This window comes from Drosophila takahashii, chromosome 2L, assembly GCF_030179915.1.
Source record: "Drosophila takahashii strain IR98-3 E-12201 chromosome 2L, DtakHiC1v2, whole genome shotgun sequence".
Classification (NCBI taxonomy): Eukaryota; Metazoa; Arthropoda; class Insecta; order Diptera; family Drosophilidae; genus Drosophila; species Drosophila takahashii.
Window position 1 is genome coordinate 32,479,747 of NC_091678.1, and position 18,135 is coordinate 32,497,881.

At 43.6% G+C, this 18,135-nt stretch overlaps 1 protein-coding gene across 6 annotated transcripts in view; it reads right to left on the reverse strand.

Annotated features, from left to right (window-relative positions):
- Window positions 1-18,135, reverse strand: part of dpr21 (defective proboscis extension response 21) — a 303,758-nt gene that overhangs the window by 68,224 nt on the left and 217,399 nt on the right. For 5 of the 6 annotated variants that reach the window (XR_011418950.1, XM_044393668.2, XM_044393669.2 and 2 more), the window contains one exon: window positions 12,240-12,367. The exons of the other annotated variant lie outside the window; for it this stretch is intronic. Coding sequence is in view for 4 of the 5 variants with exons in the window: in XM_044393668.2 (XP_044249603.1) it covers window positions 12,240-12,367 (128 nt within the window). In the remaining variant the exon portion in view is untranslated. The remainder of the gene's footprint in view (window positions 1-12,239; window positions 12,368-18,135) is intronic. 6 annotated transcript variants of the gene reach the window in all.

Below are 18,135 nucleotides of genomic sequence, written 5' to 3' on the forward strand. Positions count from 1 at the left end.
TGTACCCCGGCCGAGAAAACATTCTTACAAGTGGCGCCCGAGCAGGGACACCGAGACTAGCTAGGGATTCACCTAAGTGCCCTAAAGACCCACTGGAAAAGAAGAGTCACCCGGAAAGCCGAGACGCGACGACTGCTCTACCCGACGACGGGAAGAAATCGAAGCAATTAAAAGAAAATCTGCCCTGGAAGATAAAACGATGAGTACTCCTAAGGGATCGGATGGTGAGTACGAAGAAGCCGATTTTATTAAAAACCCTGGTGTAGGAGTCCGCTGGATTTATGCTCGCCGGAAAGACGAACTCAACTCCCTCGCCGTTGAGTTCGGCTTTAAAGCTGATGGTACCGTCGAAGAGGCCAGGAAGGCTTTCGCCAACCTGGTCAGCTCAGGATCCTTCCCACAACGGGTGTGGGACCGACTCATCCAGCTGCAGGAGCAGTATAGCAGCCGGGCCCCGAGCCCATCCCCAACGGGGAAAAACGACGAGATGGGGAAATTTACGGAGTCCCTCCGTGTCCCCACCGGTTCCGGCGTCACGCCGATCGAGGCCCCAGCCCGTCCTCGTGGGGTACATCCAGGGATGACACAAGCTGGCCAGATGCCGCCAGAAGACGTTCGCTCGACCACGAGCCTACAGGAGGTACGGAGCGATGCGACCCCCACTCAGCGCTTGCTCCCGGAGAAGATGTGCAAGTGGAACCTGCGATTCGATGGTAGTTCGGATCCATTGACGCTTATCGCCGCTCTCGAGGAAAAGGTGATGACGTATAGGATAAACCCGGAAGAGATCCCCCGGGCTATGTCCGAAATCTTGGAGGGCCCAGCGGCGCGGTGGTTCCGCACTAGCCACCTACAGTCTTCTTCGTGGGGAACTTTCCGGAAGGAATTCCTGGATTTCTTCCTTCCTCCCCGATACTTCGAAAGATTAGAGGACGAGATTCGGACTCGCGTACAGAGGAAAGGAGAGCCTTTCAAGACATACTTGATCGAGCTTAGGACAAAGATGCAGCAGGCCGGATACCGAGAGGAAGAAGAGTTATGCAGAGCATACGAAAACATGGCCCCAGAGTACCGGCTGTACATTAAGCGCAACGAGTTCGCGACGATGAAGCAGCTGACCCACATGGCGACCGAGTATGAGAGCGTCAAGCAACTCGAGTCGACCCGAAGTGGAACCCCAGGAGGGACGAGCGGGTACGACGAGGGATCGCGAACTCGATGGTCACCAAACCCCTTTCGAAACTCGGAGCCTATTGCACCGACTGGACACGCGACTCACCGGATGATCGGGCAAGGAACCTCGCGAGTAGACTTGCAGAGGGCCTGCGGCCGCTGCGGTGAGATCGGACATTTCCGTCGAGACTGCCCCAACCCACGCCGCGACTTCTGTTGGGATTGTGGCCGGGTAGGAGTGCTAACCATAGAGTGCTGCCGCCGGAATGCTTCGGGAAACGGAGGACGTCTCCGCCGGAACTCGGGTGCGGCGGAGACGGGCGAAGCAACGGCCCGACCCCAACCAGACCCCCGTTAAGGACACACGGTGGGCTCATCACGGCAGCGGTGGAAGTCGGAGGAAAATGGGTGGACGCCACCGTTGATACCGGGGCGTCGAGGAGTTTCGCCAGCGAAAGCTTCACAAACATGGTCGCCCGCGCAGGCGAGGTTCGGGATGTCGTCCCTAGAATAGCGTTGGCCGACCGGTCATGTCTGGATGTGACGAAGTTGTGGCGAACTCCGGTCACATTGGCCGGAACCACGGTGCTCTTACCCATGTTGGTGATGCCTACCATGTTGGATCGGGTGATACTTGGGATGGACTTCCTCAGAGCGGCAGGAACGCACGTACGATGCGGGCAAGCCACCCTCGATTTGCGCCCCGAACCCCGAGAAGTAGGAGATCCGTTGTTACTCCCGGTACTCTTGCCACGGGGGGACGAACGACAAGAAGCGCTACACCCTGTTGCGTCTGAAGTCCAATCGGGGACTGCCGGACGAAGAGGAAAAGCGGTGCGCTTTGTCGAGTCTGGAGTCCAATTGGGGACTGCTAGACAAGGGGAAGCGGAGGTTCCCGACCCTACGCCGGAACGGGCCGTGACCACACCAAACGACGCCAGGACACCCACTAGAACGGATGTGGAGGGGTACGACGAAGAGCGACGGTTAGCGCCTTTAAGTCCGAGGCAACAAGGCTTCGTCGACCGAGAATTGGCTTTGTTCGAGAGTCTCCATGGGGTATCCCACGTCGCTGAACACCGTATCGTCATGCGCGACGACAAACCCCTGAAGCAAAGGTATTACCCACGGAACCCGGCGCTGCTCCGCGCGGGAGCCATCGAGCCGTCCAGGAGCCCGCACAGCGCACCAATCGTATTGGTGAAGAAGAAGGCTGGCGACTGGCGCATGTGCGTCGACTATCGGCAGTTGAACGCACACTCGGTGCCCGACGCCTACCCGGTCCCGAGAATCAATCATATCCTGGAGAAGTTGCGTCACGCCCGGTACATCTCCACGTTGGATTTGAAAAACGGCTATTGGCAAATTCCCATGGCTCGGGATAGTCGTCAGTACACGGCCTTCACTGTCCCGGGCCGGGGATTATACCAATGGAAGGTAATGCCCTTCGGGTTACACTCCGCCAGTGCCACGTTCCAACGCGCTCTGGATAGCGTTATCGGGGCGGAGATGGAGCCGGTCGCTTTCGCGTACTTAGACGACATTATCGTCATTAGCGCTACGGAGGAGCAACACTTCGCAAATCTCGCCGAAGTCTTTCGCAGACTCCGGGCAGCCAATTTGAGGATTAATCCGAAAAAGTGCACCTTTTTCAAGCAGAAATTGGTTTACCTCGGACACGTGATTAGCGGCGAAGGGGTTCAGACGGATCCTGAGAAGGTGTCTGCGATTAATGGGTTGAAGACACCCACCAATCTAAAGGAACTTCGTCAATGGATCGGGATGGCATCCTGGTACCGAAGGTTCGTTCCTAACTTCGCGACCATCGTACAACCAGTTACCGCGCTACTGAAGAAAGGTCGGAAGTGGACATGGGGACCGGAACAGCAAACCGCCTTGGAAGAAATTAGAAGATGCCTGACCACCGCCCCCGTGTTGGGTTGTCCGGATTTCGACCAAAGGTTCGTCTTGCAAACAGACGCGAGTGACGTCGGCTTGGGAGCGGTGTTGTCTCAGGACATCGAGGGCCAAGAGAAGGTAATCGCGTACGCCAGCCGTCGACTAACTTCCGCGGAACATAACTACACGACGACCGAGAAAGAGTGTCTGGCCATCATCTGGGCTATCAGGAAGATGCCCTGTTACCTGGAGGGCTACCGATTCGAGGTCGTTACTGACCATTTGGCCCTCAAACTCTATTGAGAGCCCTTCCGGCCGAATAGCGCGCTGGGCCTTGGAATTGCAACAGTTTCAATTCGACGTGCGCTACCGACGAGGGAAGTTGAATGTCGTGGCCGATGCTCTCTCGCGACAGCCGAGGGACGTACTTCAGGGTGCGGTGGAGATCGAGGGCCAGTGCGAATGGACTAGGAAGATGAAAGAGAAAGTACGCGACGAGCCCGAGAAGTTCGCCTATTATACACTCGAGAACGGCCAACTCTATAGGAATATGGGTCACAGAGCCGACGACGAGGACTACTTCCCGTGGAAACTCTGTGTGCCCTCTTCCCAGAGAGCCCGTGTCTTATACGAGTGTCATGATTCCCCAACCGCAGGATACTTGGGGGTCCGAAAGACGATCACCCGACTGTCCCAGAGATATTTCTGGCCCGGCATGTACCGCGACGCCAAACACCACGTGCGGCACTGCGAGTCTTGCCAGAAATTTAAGACCATTCAGACCAAGGCCGCCGGAAGAATGTTAACTCGGGTCGTGAGCGAACCCTTCGACCTTCTCTGCGCTGACTTTGTAGGCCCACTTCCCCGATCAAAACAAGGGAACTCTATGCTCTTGGTTTTCCACGACGTGTTCTCCAAATGGGTAGAGTTGATCCCGACCCGGAAGGCCACCGCTGCGGTGGTGCAGAAAGCGTTTCGAGAACGCATACTCGGACGGGTGGGCATCCCCCGGAAGTTCGTGTGCGACAATGGGACACAGTTTACAAGTCGGGCCCTAAAAGACTATTTCACCAAGCTCGGCGTGGAGATCCAGTTCACGGCCCCGTATTGTCCCCAGGAGAATCCTACCGAAAGAACTAATCGTACTGTGAAGACGCTGATATCTCAGCTGTCGGAGGACGACCAAAGCTCTTGGGATAATATGCTGCCGGAGATTTCCCTCGCAATCAACAGTAGTGTGTCGGACTCGACGGGGTATACTCCAGCATTCCTCACTCAGGGACGGGAGCTACGCCTGCCTGCGATGCTGTACGACGAACTCACTCCTGGATCGGCGGCCGTGCATGCGGACCCCGAAGACAAGGCGTCGCATCTTCAAGGAATCTTCGACATCGTACGGTCGAACCTTCAACGTGCGTCTCTAGAGCAGGCAAGGCACTATAACCTTCGGAGGCGCGAATGGAGACCTACGCTCGGGAGTCAGGTATGGTTGCGACAACACCCCTTATCGAAAGCGGCTGAGGGATTCGCCGCCAAACTTGCTCCTAAGTATGACGGCCCCTACACCGTCGTGAAGTTCACCTCTCCGAATCTGGTACGACTGCAGCGCTCGGGAGATCGACGGCGACGGATCGCCAATATATCGCAGCTTAAACCCTACTACGCGGCGGACACCGCCGACCCGATCGAGGACAGCACCACCGGGCCAAATAGCCCGGCACGGTAAGCATCTGGAACCACGGAATAACTTTAAGATCCATGCTTGTAATAGGTTAAGATTAATTAGTCCTTTGTTAGCTACACCGTTAGGTAGGAAGGTCGGAAGGTGGGGTTATATCAATAAGTCGAGATTGCCATTTCAGATGGACGAGGTAATCGTGTTGTCGGACGACTCCGACGGCACCGAGGCTTTCTGCCTCGGCACGTCATCAGGCAGATAACGCAGAAGGTAGCAACTCGGAGCGGCCGCGGACGTCGAGTGCGAATAGCCGCCGGCACGGGCGCCTATAGGTGCACCGTCACTATCAAGAGCGACGGACGGGGTGTGACGGACCCACCTAGAGGGTGTCCGCCACAATTACCCATATCATAGTATTTAAGAGAGATACCATGAAGTCGATTTGTTATTAGTTTTTAAGAGAAATTCCATGAATTACGTTAAATAAATAGTAATAAGTTATAACTAGGTTCCCGGGTGGCAACGCCAACCGATATTTAGCCAAGACAAATTCAGGTTCCAGGGTGGCAACGCCAACCGATATTTAGCCAAGACACCTCACATACTAGAAATCCCAACCTAGCATACTAAAGTAGAAAAATACTAGAAATCCCGAAAGCGGGAAAAAGGGAAAAGAGAGAGGGGCACACAGGAAAAAGCTCTCTTCTCTCGGGATCGCGGAACGGGCAAGACGTGTGCTCCGGGCTTTTTCCCTTCGCAGGCAGAGGATCGCGGGATAGGCCAGCTCAGACGCCTAACGCGGAGGTTCCCGTAATTCTAATCGCGTGTGTTCCGACAGGTTCGAGGTCGCGAGGCTCTACTCAGTGTTTCGCGGGTGATCGCAAGGAGGATTGTATAAGAGAAGGACCAGTCGAGGTTAGTACGACTAGGATCACTTGTGGTCAAAGCGGTGTAGCGGACTCAAGTGAGGGTAATTTGAATAAACGGTAAAGAATATATGATCGCACATCTCGACCACGTGTTTTTCCTTTCTTAACCTCATTCCAATTGCTGTTTTGGGCCCGAACGCGGACACCCCTCCCGTTCGGCACAGTAGTCGTATTCCTGTTCGGGGTAGAACATCGTAGCACCACTGGACCTGAATGTGGACCCCTCCCATTCGGTTCAGTAGTTTTCCTCACCTTTCCCGTAGTTTTGGGATTTGCGCGCGGACCCCCGTCCCGCCTTATCCGTTATCGTAGTTTTCCCGCTCTTTCCGTAGTTTGGGATTTGCGCGTGGACCCCCCGTCCCGCCTTTTCCGTAGTTTTGGGATTTGCGCGTGGACTCCCGTCCCGCCTTATCCACAACCCTAGCTTCCCTATCCCCGCCGTAGGGTTGCAAGGCTCGCACGCGGACACCCGTCCCGGCCGGTCGATTGAGCCTAACCTTCTCGTCCTCTTACTACCCAACGTACTACCCCAGTATCCTTCCCGGCTCGGCCTCGCCCGAAGGTCCAGCCCGGCGGATTTCCTGCCCTGCCACAAGACCCCGCGAAATATCTCTCCCGGCTCGGCCTCGCCCGAAGGTCCAGCCCGGTGGATTTCTTGTCCCGATTCAAGACGCGGTACTCTACGCCCGCGAAGTATTCCTCCCGGCTCGGCCTCGCCCGAAGGTCCAGCTCGGCGGATTTTTCGCCGCCGACGCCCGCAAGACACGCTCCCGGCTCGGCATTGCTCGAAGGTCCCTCAGGGAATAGGGCTCTACGCAACCAACGTCGTCTGCGTTTTCCTCGACGCGGATAAAGATCTTCGGCGAAGACTCCTTCAAAACTACCCGTTCATCCGTGGAACGGAAACCTCTAGTCCGGTGTTTCGGTGATTTACAAATTTCTTGTAAAGGACTCTTGGATACGACTGAGATTTGTACCCCGGCCGAGAAAACATCCTTACATATTAGAAAGTCTACTTAATGACGAGTGTAATAATTTTTCGTCACAAATGTTGATATCAGAACTTTTGTATGTTGAAGTTGCGATCGTCACTAGTTTTTTACCTCGTTAAGAGGTGTTTTTATTTGATAAGTTCAAATTTGTAAAAATACTTTTGACTAGGGTTGTATATTAATAACATAATTTTACCACCGTCCCTTCATATAGCTTAAAAACAAAAAAATAAAGAGATACGGATATAAACAGTTATGTTAAAATCACTTAAAATTAAGGATTACGTCTTAAAGAATTAAAACATTTCTGTACAAAGTGGTTAAAAAAACAAGAGATAACGCTATAGTCGGGTTGGTGTCCCGTCACTCAGCTAAACGGAGTGCGAACGCTGTACTCGGGTTCGTGTCCCGACTATAATCGTAACTCGGCTGAAGGGAGTGCGAGGGAGATGGATATATATTAACAATTTTGAATGCGTATAACTTTTTAATGAATGGTCCGATTTGAAAAATTTCTTCTACATTTCGATAGGTATAAATATACACAACAGTTTCATTTATACTTCTCGGAAATCTTTAAAGATGTGGGCGCCAGACACATTTTAAAATCGTCAGTGGGCGATTGTGGGCGTTAGAGGAGGCGTGGCGCTCGGCTAAAATAAACTTGCGCTGCGTAGGAGGCCCAAGAACATGTGTGGAAAATCTCAGCCTTCTAGCTATTGTAGTTTCCGAGATCTCAGCGTTCATACGGACAGACAGACAGACGGACATGGCTAGATCGACTCGGCTAGTGGCCCTGATTAAGAATATGTATACTTTATGGGGTCGGAAACGCTTCCTTCTAGCTGTTACATACTTTTGCACGAATACAATATACCCTTTTACTCTACGACTAGCGGGTAATTACCTCATGAACAAATTACGGGACTTCTTACTAATATTACTGTAAATGCATTGGCGACACGATAAGATAATCTAGGATTGATTGGCGAAGACTATCCCATTGATGTCATTGCTTCCACCACCAAAAAGCCTTTTCTGAGTGTTGTCCTAAAACACATATAAGGAAAAGCCAAAAATTGTTGTCAACGATAGATGAGAACCAATTTTTTGATCGGGCGGGCGGGAGTAAAACGTGATTCAGCTAAATTAATTAATGAATTATTAAATGCTGCCGCGTCCACGGGAACTATAATTAAGAATGCTTAATAATTTTCTAATGGCACTTCAAACGCCTTTCAGCAGATCAAGCACTTGCCATTATGATAGACAGTAAAAAATTGTCCAAAATTGTATTCATGTTATGATCTCGTACACACAAATGCTGATATCATGCACAGGTTACTGATATCAACCGAACCATTTATAGCAAGTTTGCGAGCTTCCAGAAGATGTGTTCCAACTTTTATCAAAAGATGGTTACATTGACGACAGCTGTGACTCGAATTCCGAATCGGACTAGTTAGTAAAAATTGTTCTATGGAGTATGAATTGTTACCATTTAAAAACAAGAGAAAACGCTTTAGTCGGGCTCGTGTCCCGACTATCTAATACCAGTCACTCGGCTAAAGGGAGTGCGATGGAGATGGATATACACCATTTTTTTGATTGCGTTTAACTTTTTAATGAATAGTCCGATTTGAAAAATGTCTTCTACATTTCGATAGGTATAAATATACACAACAGTTGCATTTATACTTCTCGGAAATCTTTAAAGATGTGGGCGCCAGACACATTTTAAAATCATTAGTGGGCGATTGTGGGCGTTAGAGGAGGCGTAGCGCTCGGCTAAAATAAACTTGCGCTGCGTAGGAGGCCCAAGAACATGTGTGGAAAATCTCAGCCTTCTAGCTATTGTAGTTTCCGAGATCTCAGCGTTCATACGGACAGACGGACATGGCTAGATCGACTCGGCTAGTGGCCCTGATTAAGAATATGTATACTTTATGGGGTCGGAAACGCTTCCTTCTAGCTGTTACATACTTTTGCACGAATACAATATACCCTTTTACTCTACGAGTAACGGGTAATTACCTCATGAACAAATTACGGGACTTCTTACTAATATTACTGTAAATGCATTGGCGACACGATAAGATAATCTAGGATTGATTGGCGAAGACTATCCCATTGATGTCATTGCTTCCACCACCAAAAAGCCTTTTCTGAGTGTTGTCCTAAAACACATATAAGGAAAAGCCAAAAATTGTTGTCAACGATAGATGAGAACCAATTTTTTGATCGGGCGGGCGGGAGTAAAACGTGATTCAGCTAAATTAATTAATGAATTATTAAATGCTGCCGCGTCCACGGGAACTATAATTAAGAATGCTTAATAATTTTCTAATGGCACTTCAAACGCCTTTCAGCAGATCAAGCACTTGCCATTATGATAGACAGTAAAAAATTGTCCAAAATTGTATTCATGTTATGATCTCGTACACACAAATGCTGATATCATGCACAGGTTACTGATATCAACCGAACCATTTATAGCAAGTTTGCGAGCTTCCAGAAGATGTGTTCCAACTTTTATCAAAAGATGGTTACATTGACGACAGCTGTGACTCGAATTCCGAATCGGACTAGTTAGTAAAAATTGTTCTATGGAGTATGAATTGTTACCATTTAAAAACAAGAGAAAACGCTTTAGTCGGGCTCGTGTCCCGACTATCTAATACCAGTCACTCGGCTAAAGGGAGTGCGATGGAGATGGATATACACCATTTTTTTGATTGCGTTTAACTTTTTAATGAATAGTCCGATTTGAAAAATGTCTTCTACATTTCGATAGGTATAAATATACACAACAGTTGCATTTATACTTCTCGGAAATCTTTAAAGATGTGAGCGCCAGACACATTTTAAAATCATTAGTGGGCGATTGTGGGCGTTAGAGGAGGCGTAGCGCTCGGCTAAAATAAACTTGCGCTGCGTAGGAGGCCCAAGAACATGTGTGGAAAATCTCAGCCTTCTAGCTTTCGTAGTTTCCGAGATCTCAGCGTTCATACGGACAGACAGACAGACGGACATGGCTAGATCGACTCGGCTAGTGGCCCTGATCAAGAATATGTATACTTTATGGGGTCGGAAACGCTTCCTTCTAGCTGTTACATACTTTTGCACGAATATAATACACCCTTTTACTCTACGAGTAACAGGTAGAAAAAATGTTAAAAATATAAACCAAAGATTTTTTGTTTTTTTTATTATCTTATCTTGTTTATCTTTAATATAAGACCTTATTTGCAGCTGTTTAGCTTATAACATCGAAGTTACAGCTAAAAACATAAGCATATAACCAAAATCCAACATTTTCCAATTTTTTCAATTTCCAAAAAAAAAAGGGATGTGTCCCAGCCTACGCACTACAGAAGTGAAACTTAGTATTCCTCTCACGTTTATCAATTCTTTATCTCTTTTTATACCCTTGCAGAGGGTATTATGATTTCAGTCAGAAGTTTGCAACGCAGTGAAGGTGACGTTTCCGACCCTATAAAGCTTTATCAGCATCACTAGACGAGTCGATCTAGCCATGTCCGTCAGTCCGTCTGTCCATCTGCCCGGCTGTCCATCCGCCTTTCAGTTTTAAAGCTATCATGTTAAAACTTTCCCAAAAATCTTCTTTCTTTTGCAGGTAGTATATATATTGGAACGAGCTAGATCGGAAAACTATATCATATAGCTTTCATAGGAATAATCGGGAAAAAACTTTAAATAAATTATATCTTGGTTGTTTTTGAACAAAGGACCTCGTAATTTTGGAAATACCATCTTCAACTAAAATTTTTTTTCAAAAGCGGACCACTACCTATATGATAAGGTGCCATAGGAACGATCAGAAAATTAATGGGAATATAATAGAAAATAAATTATTGCTTCTATGGTTTTTATTGTATTCTCTTCTACTCTGGGATATGACTTATTTTAAATATTTTCTAACTTCGATTTTATTTTTATGAATATCAAACTACTATATCATATAGCTGCCATAGAAGCGATTGGAAAATTAGTAAGAAATAATAGGAAATTTAATATATTTGAGATTGGTAAAGTAATAGGAATTATCTGCCAGGGTATATCTAGCTTCCTTTCTTGTTTTTTATGAAATTGGAGCTGGTGTTATAGCGTCAGCTGCAGTATATCGCAGACGCTCTCTGTATGCTTTACTTCTTTCTTGCATCTTAATTGATGTCACAGAAATAATTTCGGCTTAAAAATCGTATTCTCACACAAGCAAGCTTAGATTTACATTAGATTTTACTCTCTCAGCTTTATGCGAGCGCATGCTGCAACCAAAGAGTGTAAGTGCATCATTTCGTTTGCTTATACACTTAAGGTGGTCTCAACGCAAGAGCTGCTCTCTTTTAAAATGTCATTTGTGCCAGTCTCTATCTAGCTATCTCATTCTATCGCTTAAGAGAGACAGACAGGGAAACATATTTAACGTTCTCAGCAGAGCTGAGCTCGCAGCGAAGAGAGGAAAGGAGTGGACAAAGAGAACGTTCGTCAGCGGTGACGAAAATAACGGGAGATGTACAATCGGTCATGAAACCATGAAACGGTTTTACTCCGTCCCCGAAAATCCATAGCGGGCCTAGAGAAGTTTCACTTAAAAAAAAAGTGGTCTCCAAAAAGTAAAACACAAATTTTTTAAGTTGGCGAAAATTATAACAAACAAGAAAGGAAGCTACCTTCGGCCAGCCGAAGCTTATATACCCTTGTAGATAAAGTAATGCTTACTCGGTGCAGTTCCAGGAATTCCAATTTTGTTTTTAAGTAGTCAAGAATCAAAACGCCTACTTCCTACAAACAATGAATTTTCTTATATTTGTTTGAATTTTCCTATGGGAGCCTTAAGATATAGTGGTCCGATCCGGCTCGCTCCGACATATGTACTTCCTGCAATAGAAAGAAGACTTTCGGGAAAGTTTCATCGCGATAGCTTTAAAACTGAGAGACTAGTTCGCATAGAAACGGACAGACGAACATGGCTAGATAGACTCTGCTATTGGTGCTGATCAAGAATATATATACTTTTTGTGGTCGGAAACGTCTCCTTCACTGCGTTGCAAACATCTGACTGAAATTATAATACCCTCTACAAGTGTATACAAATACAAAAACATTAAAAATTTCGAAAAAAATGTTTAAATATTTTTATTGGGGTTTTTATCTTAAAAAAGCACTTTTTTTTTGTTTAACGAAATCTTTGGGCTTACTAGTATATTCACTCCGAATTTGAAGACGATATCTTAAAAAATACGACTCCTACTGATTTAAGTCCCCCTTCTCCCCTATTATTGTAGAACTTTTTGGAATTGAATCTGTACACTACTGCCACATGTCGCTCTCTGATCTCTGTAAACAGCTCTTCCCCTTTTCTTAGTGACTACACTAAAAGTGTTCAAACTTGGAAGCAAAAGAATGCGGTTGTATTATTTTTATCGGTTGTTGCACTCACACTCAAACTGAATGACTCATGTTGCCTAAGAAAACGATCTTGGTCACAACAGTTATGTTTAATAAATTATTGTGATTTCTATTTCGGTGATTATTAAAAATTACCTGATTGTTATGAGTCCAAAGAACTGAAATGGGAGGGTCTGGCAAGTGTTTGACCACGCAAGTTAAATTAACCGTTGACCCCAAATCCATGTAAATCTCTGGTCCTCCGGGAATACTTGTAATAGGTTCTAAAAATACAAATTTTTTTGGTTATATATAATATCAAATAAAAACACCTCTTAACGAGGTAAAAAACTAGTGACGATCGCACCTTCAACGTACAAAAGTTCTGATATCAACTTTTGTGACGAAAAATGATTTTAGATGCGACTAAATAAGTACGCTACCTAAAATTTACTCGTTCGGCGCGCTTTAGCAAATATTTAATATCTACACGAAAGTTTTCTGTTGTAGCGTGCCGAATGAACAAATTTTAGGTAGCGTACTTATTTAGTCGCATCTAAAATCATTTTTCGTCACAAAAGTTGATATCAGAACTTTTGTACGTTGAAGGTGCGATCGTCACTAGTTTTTTAACTCGTTAAGAGGTGTTTTTATTTGATATCAGAAGTTTTTGTATGTTTACTTTTGCTCTCATAGGTGCTAATATTAACATTTAAATAAATTGGTCATAAATCATAATTTGTAAACTATTGTAATTTAACGAAATAAGTTAAAAAGGCGTTGAAGTATTTCAAAATACCTTTTAAACGAGGTATAGCACATGGGTGTACCTTTAGTAGTGTAGAACTTACAAACTAACGAAATTTAGCTATTTTTAGCTTTTTTCCCGCTAAAGTAGCGGCTTTTTCCAAAAGTCGTAAAACAAAAGATTCCTATATGGAACTCTTAAGTGCAAATTTACTGATTCCATGACCCTAAAATACAGTTCGGATACCCTCCCACAAAATTCTATACTCAGGGAGCGTTAGTAGTTCGAGCTGGCAAAAGTGGCTATCTTCGTATAAAAATAACTTTTAAACGTGACTTTGTACAGTAATGTGTTATATACCAAAATTTAAGGAATGTCAAGGGCTATACAGTTTAAAGTTTTAAAGAAAATCGTTAGAGCCGTTTTTGAGAACAATAAAAAAAGCTAAAAACAAAGTTTTAAAAAATTGTCTTTTGTTAATATCTTTTTAACTATTACATTTACACAAATTGCAGGCGTTTATAGCATTTAAAAATACCTTTCAAACGAGATGTAGCACAAGTCTGTAGCTTTAGTAGTATAGAAGTTACGGTTCTCCGGATTTTAGCTATTTATAGCTGTTTTCCCGCTAAACTAGCGAGTTTTTCCAAAAGTGGTAGAACAAAAGTTTTTTATATCAATGTGATGAACGTCATGTCAAATTTTCAAAACTTAAAAAACATGTTTTGGACAAACTGACAAACTGACAAACAGAATTAAATTTTCATTTTGAGAAGACGTAGAAAATCGTATTTTGGCTATAACTTTTGAACGGAGCGTCGGATTTTATCATATGACCCCTCATTCGACGAGTATTTTCAATAGGAACACAACTAAAACATTGCGAGGGGGCATTTATCCCCACCGGCCCCAACAGCTCCAAATTTCGAAATTGGCACTTTTTCACTTTCACCGCTCTCTCTCCCAAGCCAATTGATTTTCTTTAAGTCTTGGTATGCAAAATCCTTTAAGTTTTTGCAATACCTTTCGATTGGTGTATTACTCATTACGATCGGACTATCACAGCAGATTTTCAATTTTTCGGCTATATAATAGTAGTCATCTTCGCGCACTCTCCTGGTGCGCTTCGTCACTACATGGACTGCCGTCCATAGTGAAAATATTAATATCAAAATTATAGGATATATGAACATTGTTCTGAGGTTATTCTGCAGGGTAATCGTTTCCGATTAGTGAATCATCTGAGATAGGCATCACCGGAATTTACTCGGACTGCTTAGCCTGTTACAGCCAGTCTAACAGTGTTTGTTAGTGTTTACAAATCAGACGCCAGTAGTGTTGATATGCATTCATTGATATTTATTTGTCTTCACCGAACATTTCAAAGATTAGTAGAATCCATAGAGCGATGCGTTGCATTGGTATTGGTGTAATAAAAGCTGAATGATCTCGTAAACACGTTACAGTTACACCCAAAAAAAATTCTTAGTGTCCATTTAATAGTTGTGATTCAAATTTTTGGGGTCAATTTGCCCCAAATAAGTGTCAAAAGTATACCGCATGTTTAGAAAAATCGTATTTGATACTAAGTAGTGTCATTTTGAGTTCGAGCTGAGTCTATCGCGACGGCGATAGGACGATGATTTACTCAAGTATCGATTTCGTTTTATAATTGTCAAGAGTACACACGCGCGAAAAATTGTGCGATGGCCCAGTTGGTAAGGCGTCTGCCTCTGATGCGAGAGGTACCCGGTTCGAGACCCAGATAAATCAGAGTAGGTAAAATGTTTTTAAAATGGATATTTAAAATTTCATTAATAAGTTTAAGAACAAAAATGTTAATTTGTGTTAGATTACTAATTACAAAAAAAAAATGTTGTCGCGAGCGGGATTTAAACCTCGAACCCCCGAGCACAAAATAATACCAGAACCTAGCACCTAGGCCGCTGAACCATGCCCGTATTATATTTTTCCATGGCAGAATGGTTACAGGAGCATTAAAGGAAATGTCAATATTCTTTCCATATTCTTCTAACCATAACATAATTTACCTTAACACCGCATTAACCCCAATGTTACCTCATCCTTACCCCACCGCTCTCCATTCTTAATCTCACCCTTGGCACACTTTTTTAGCACCACTATGCTGTTTTCACTATTTCCTCGTCTTAACCCCAGTGTAATCCATCCATACTTACCCTTCACGCCGAATTTACATAATTTTAACCACCTTTCTCCACCTTAACACCAGTTTTTCCTCCCCTTAGCTAACCTAACTTTAAAATGTTTCCTCACTATACTTACTTACTTTAACTTCATTTTTATACCCTTGCAGAGGGTATTATAATTTCAGTCAGATGTTTGCAACGCAGTGAAGGAGACGTTTCCGACCACTTAAAGTATATATATTCTTAATCAGCACCAATAGCCGAGTATATCTAGCCATGTCCGTCTGTCCGTCTGTCCGTTTCTATGCGAACTAGTCTATCAGTTTTAAAGCTATCGCGATGAAACTTTCCCGAAAGTCTTCTTTCTATTGCATGTAGTACACATGTCGGAGCGAGCCGGATCGGACCACTATATCTTAAGGCTTCCATAGGAATATTCAAAAAGAAATAAGAAAATTCATTGCAACTTTGTAGAAAGTAGGCGTTTTGATTTTTGACAACATAAAAACAAAATTTAAATAGGCACGCTGAATCTGGAATTCCTGGAACTGCACCGAGTGAGCATTAAACTATAGGTATAGGAACTATAGGAAATAAGGACAATTAAAAAAAAAAGGCACCTAAAGCTCCAACTCTATTGTGTAAAAATAGTGGGTGTAATTCAACCTGTAAGCCTTTTGAAGACGATATTTTACAAATTTTTCTTCGTTGGGCAAAAACTACCTTTTCTTAAATTGGAATGTTATTTGTGCACGCATATACTAATTTTTTTTTTTTAAGTACATAGTTTTTGTAATTTGTTTACAGTTTTAGAGCAGAGACCTGAAACTAAAACTCCCAAATATTTACGGGATACACACACATTTTGATTTCGGAATGCCTCCATTAGGTGGTCCGCTATTTTATCCTAATTTAATCATTACATACTAATGAAAATAGCAATTTGTCAATTTGTGTGTCATTGCGTTTCAGCAGCAATTGATGGCAAATTCTGTTAGTTCTGGACCCCTAGATCACAAAAATAGCACTTATATTTTTTTCGATGGCACAGTTTTTTTTTAAAGATTTTTTAAAGTTCGAAATGTTAAATTTCGGACTTTTTTTGAATTTCTTCTTATATCTCGGCAGATATCCACTCGGTTGGGCCAGTTTTAGTTTTATTTTAAAGTCAATAGATCAGAGCTTAACTTTGCCATACAGATCAATACGATTGGATGAGTAGTGGCAGCGCAGAAGCTCGACAAAGATCAAAAATGTGTTGAGTCGACGCGGACCAACCAACAAAACACTAGTAAAAAGATGGGAATTAGTGTCCAGACTTAAGCACGCATTCTGGAAGCAGTGGTCAATGGAATACCTTCAAGAGCTTCAAATGCGCAACAAATGGAAGACCATGTCGAAGAACGTCAAAGAAGAGCTACTTGTATTAATAAAAGAAGATAACCTGCCGGTGATGAGTTGGCCGATGGGAAAAATAGTAGAGTAATTACGTACGTGTAGTAGACGTAAAACCTGCGTCTCGCGTAGTTCAGCGACCAATCACGCGGCTTGCGCCGCTTCTTAAAGAAGAAGTATCGACAAAGCGGTCTAAAAGTTCCATCGAAGGAGCAATAGTTTCATAAGAGGTCCCAAAAAGGAAGAAAGTAAAAATTCCAGTTTTACCAACGTTACTAGCAATCAGTGTTGGGACATACCTAGATACTTTTACCTAGGTCCGTACCTAGGTACAATTTAGTGGTACCTTTTACCTTACCTAGGTATAAAAATAATTGAGTACCTTTTAACTTACCTAGGTATAAAAATAATTGAGTACCTTTTACCTTACCTAGCTACAGATTTTTATATACCTTTGGAATTATTAAGGTACTTACATACATAGGTATTAAATATTGCTCTGATTTAAAATAGCCAAATCTGACTGCGACACTGTAGTATCGTTTCATTGTATCGTTTCGTTTCGAAATTGTAATAGTCGGAACGCAGCATTAAAAGTCATTGGAATTCAGCCGTTCTATTGTTTGTTTCGTGAAGTTAAAACTAATCGCAGTTTTATTTTATATAATTTTGTGCACGTATGTATGTTCCCATCACTACATCAATTTATTTATGAAACCAAAGTGTATTTGGCGCGCAAAAATGCCGTATGTACGTAAACAAACGGCATATACATATGCACAATATATAGTCAATGTTTCTACATACGGAATTTTTGCGCGCCAAATATGTACATGAGGGTTTCATAAATACATTAATGAAGTGATACGTGCATACAATTATTCATGACGCGTGTTTTAAAAATATATGCACAAAATTATAACATTTAAATTTAAATGAAATGAAAAGATATTGTTTGATTAAGACGACTAAAAACTGAAAACTAGTCTTATTTTAAGTTTAAATGATTACATTGAACAAAACAAAAAAATTATAAAAAAATAAAAAAGACAATATATTTACCTTTTACCTTTACCTAGGTACTGGGAAATTGAAGTACCTTTACCTTACCTAGGTATTTATTTTTGCCCAATACCTTTTACCTTACCTAGGTAAAAAAACACAGTACCTTTCCCAACACTGCTAGCAATGCTACTTATTCTTCCGCTCGCAGTGGGACAGCCAACAAATGTAACTCAGTTCGCCAATCAGCCCGGAATATTCTATGAACGACTCGGCACTGCAGGAACGGCAGTTTCGGAATGGACCATCATTGCGTATTATGATTAGAAACCATATTGGAGCGATATGAACATATTGTCCACTGGGATTAAGGAACTCAGGCACAAGTGTTCTGAGCTCCATAACGAAAACGCATGCAACTCGATATTTGAGCACTTTCAACATGTATGTATGATCAACCATTCCCGACAGCGAAGATCACCAATCGATGTAGTAGGTAACGTGGCTAGGTTATAAATGAGGTGAAATCCAAAGAAGATGTTGATCGCGCCGCTTATTAAATTAATTCTGTGAAATTTATTGAATTTAGTATTGTGTAGATTCCTTGAATTTAAATGATAACACTATCTATATACTAGCAATGTTAACTATCGCTGTTATGAAAACGCTATCGACAAACGAAGTGGGTTTTGTCATCACTACTGTTCGAGTAAAGACTTTAAGCTGAGCTGATGTGCAT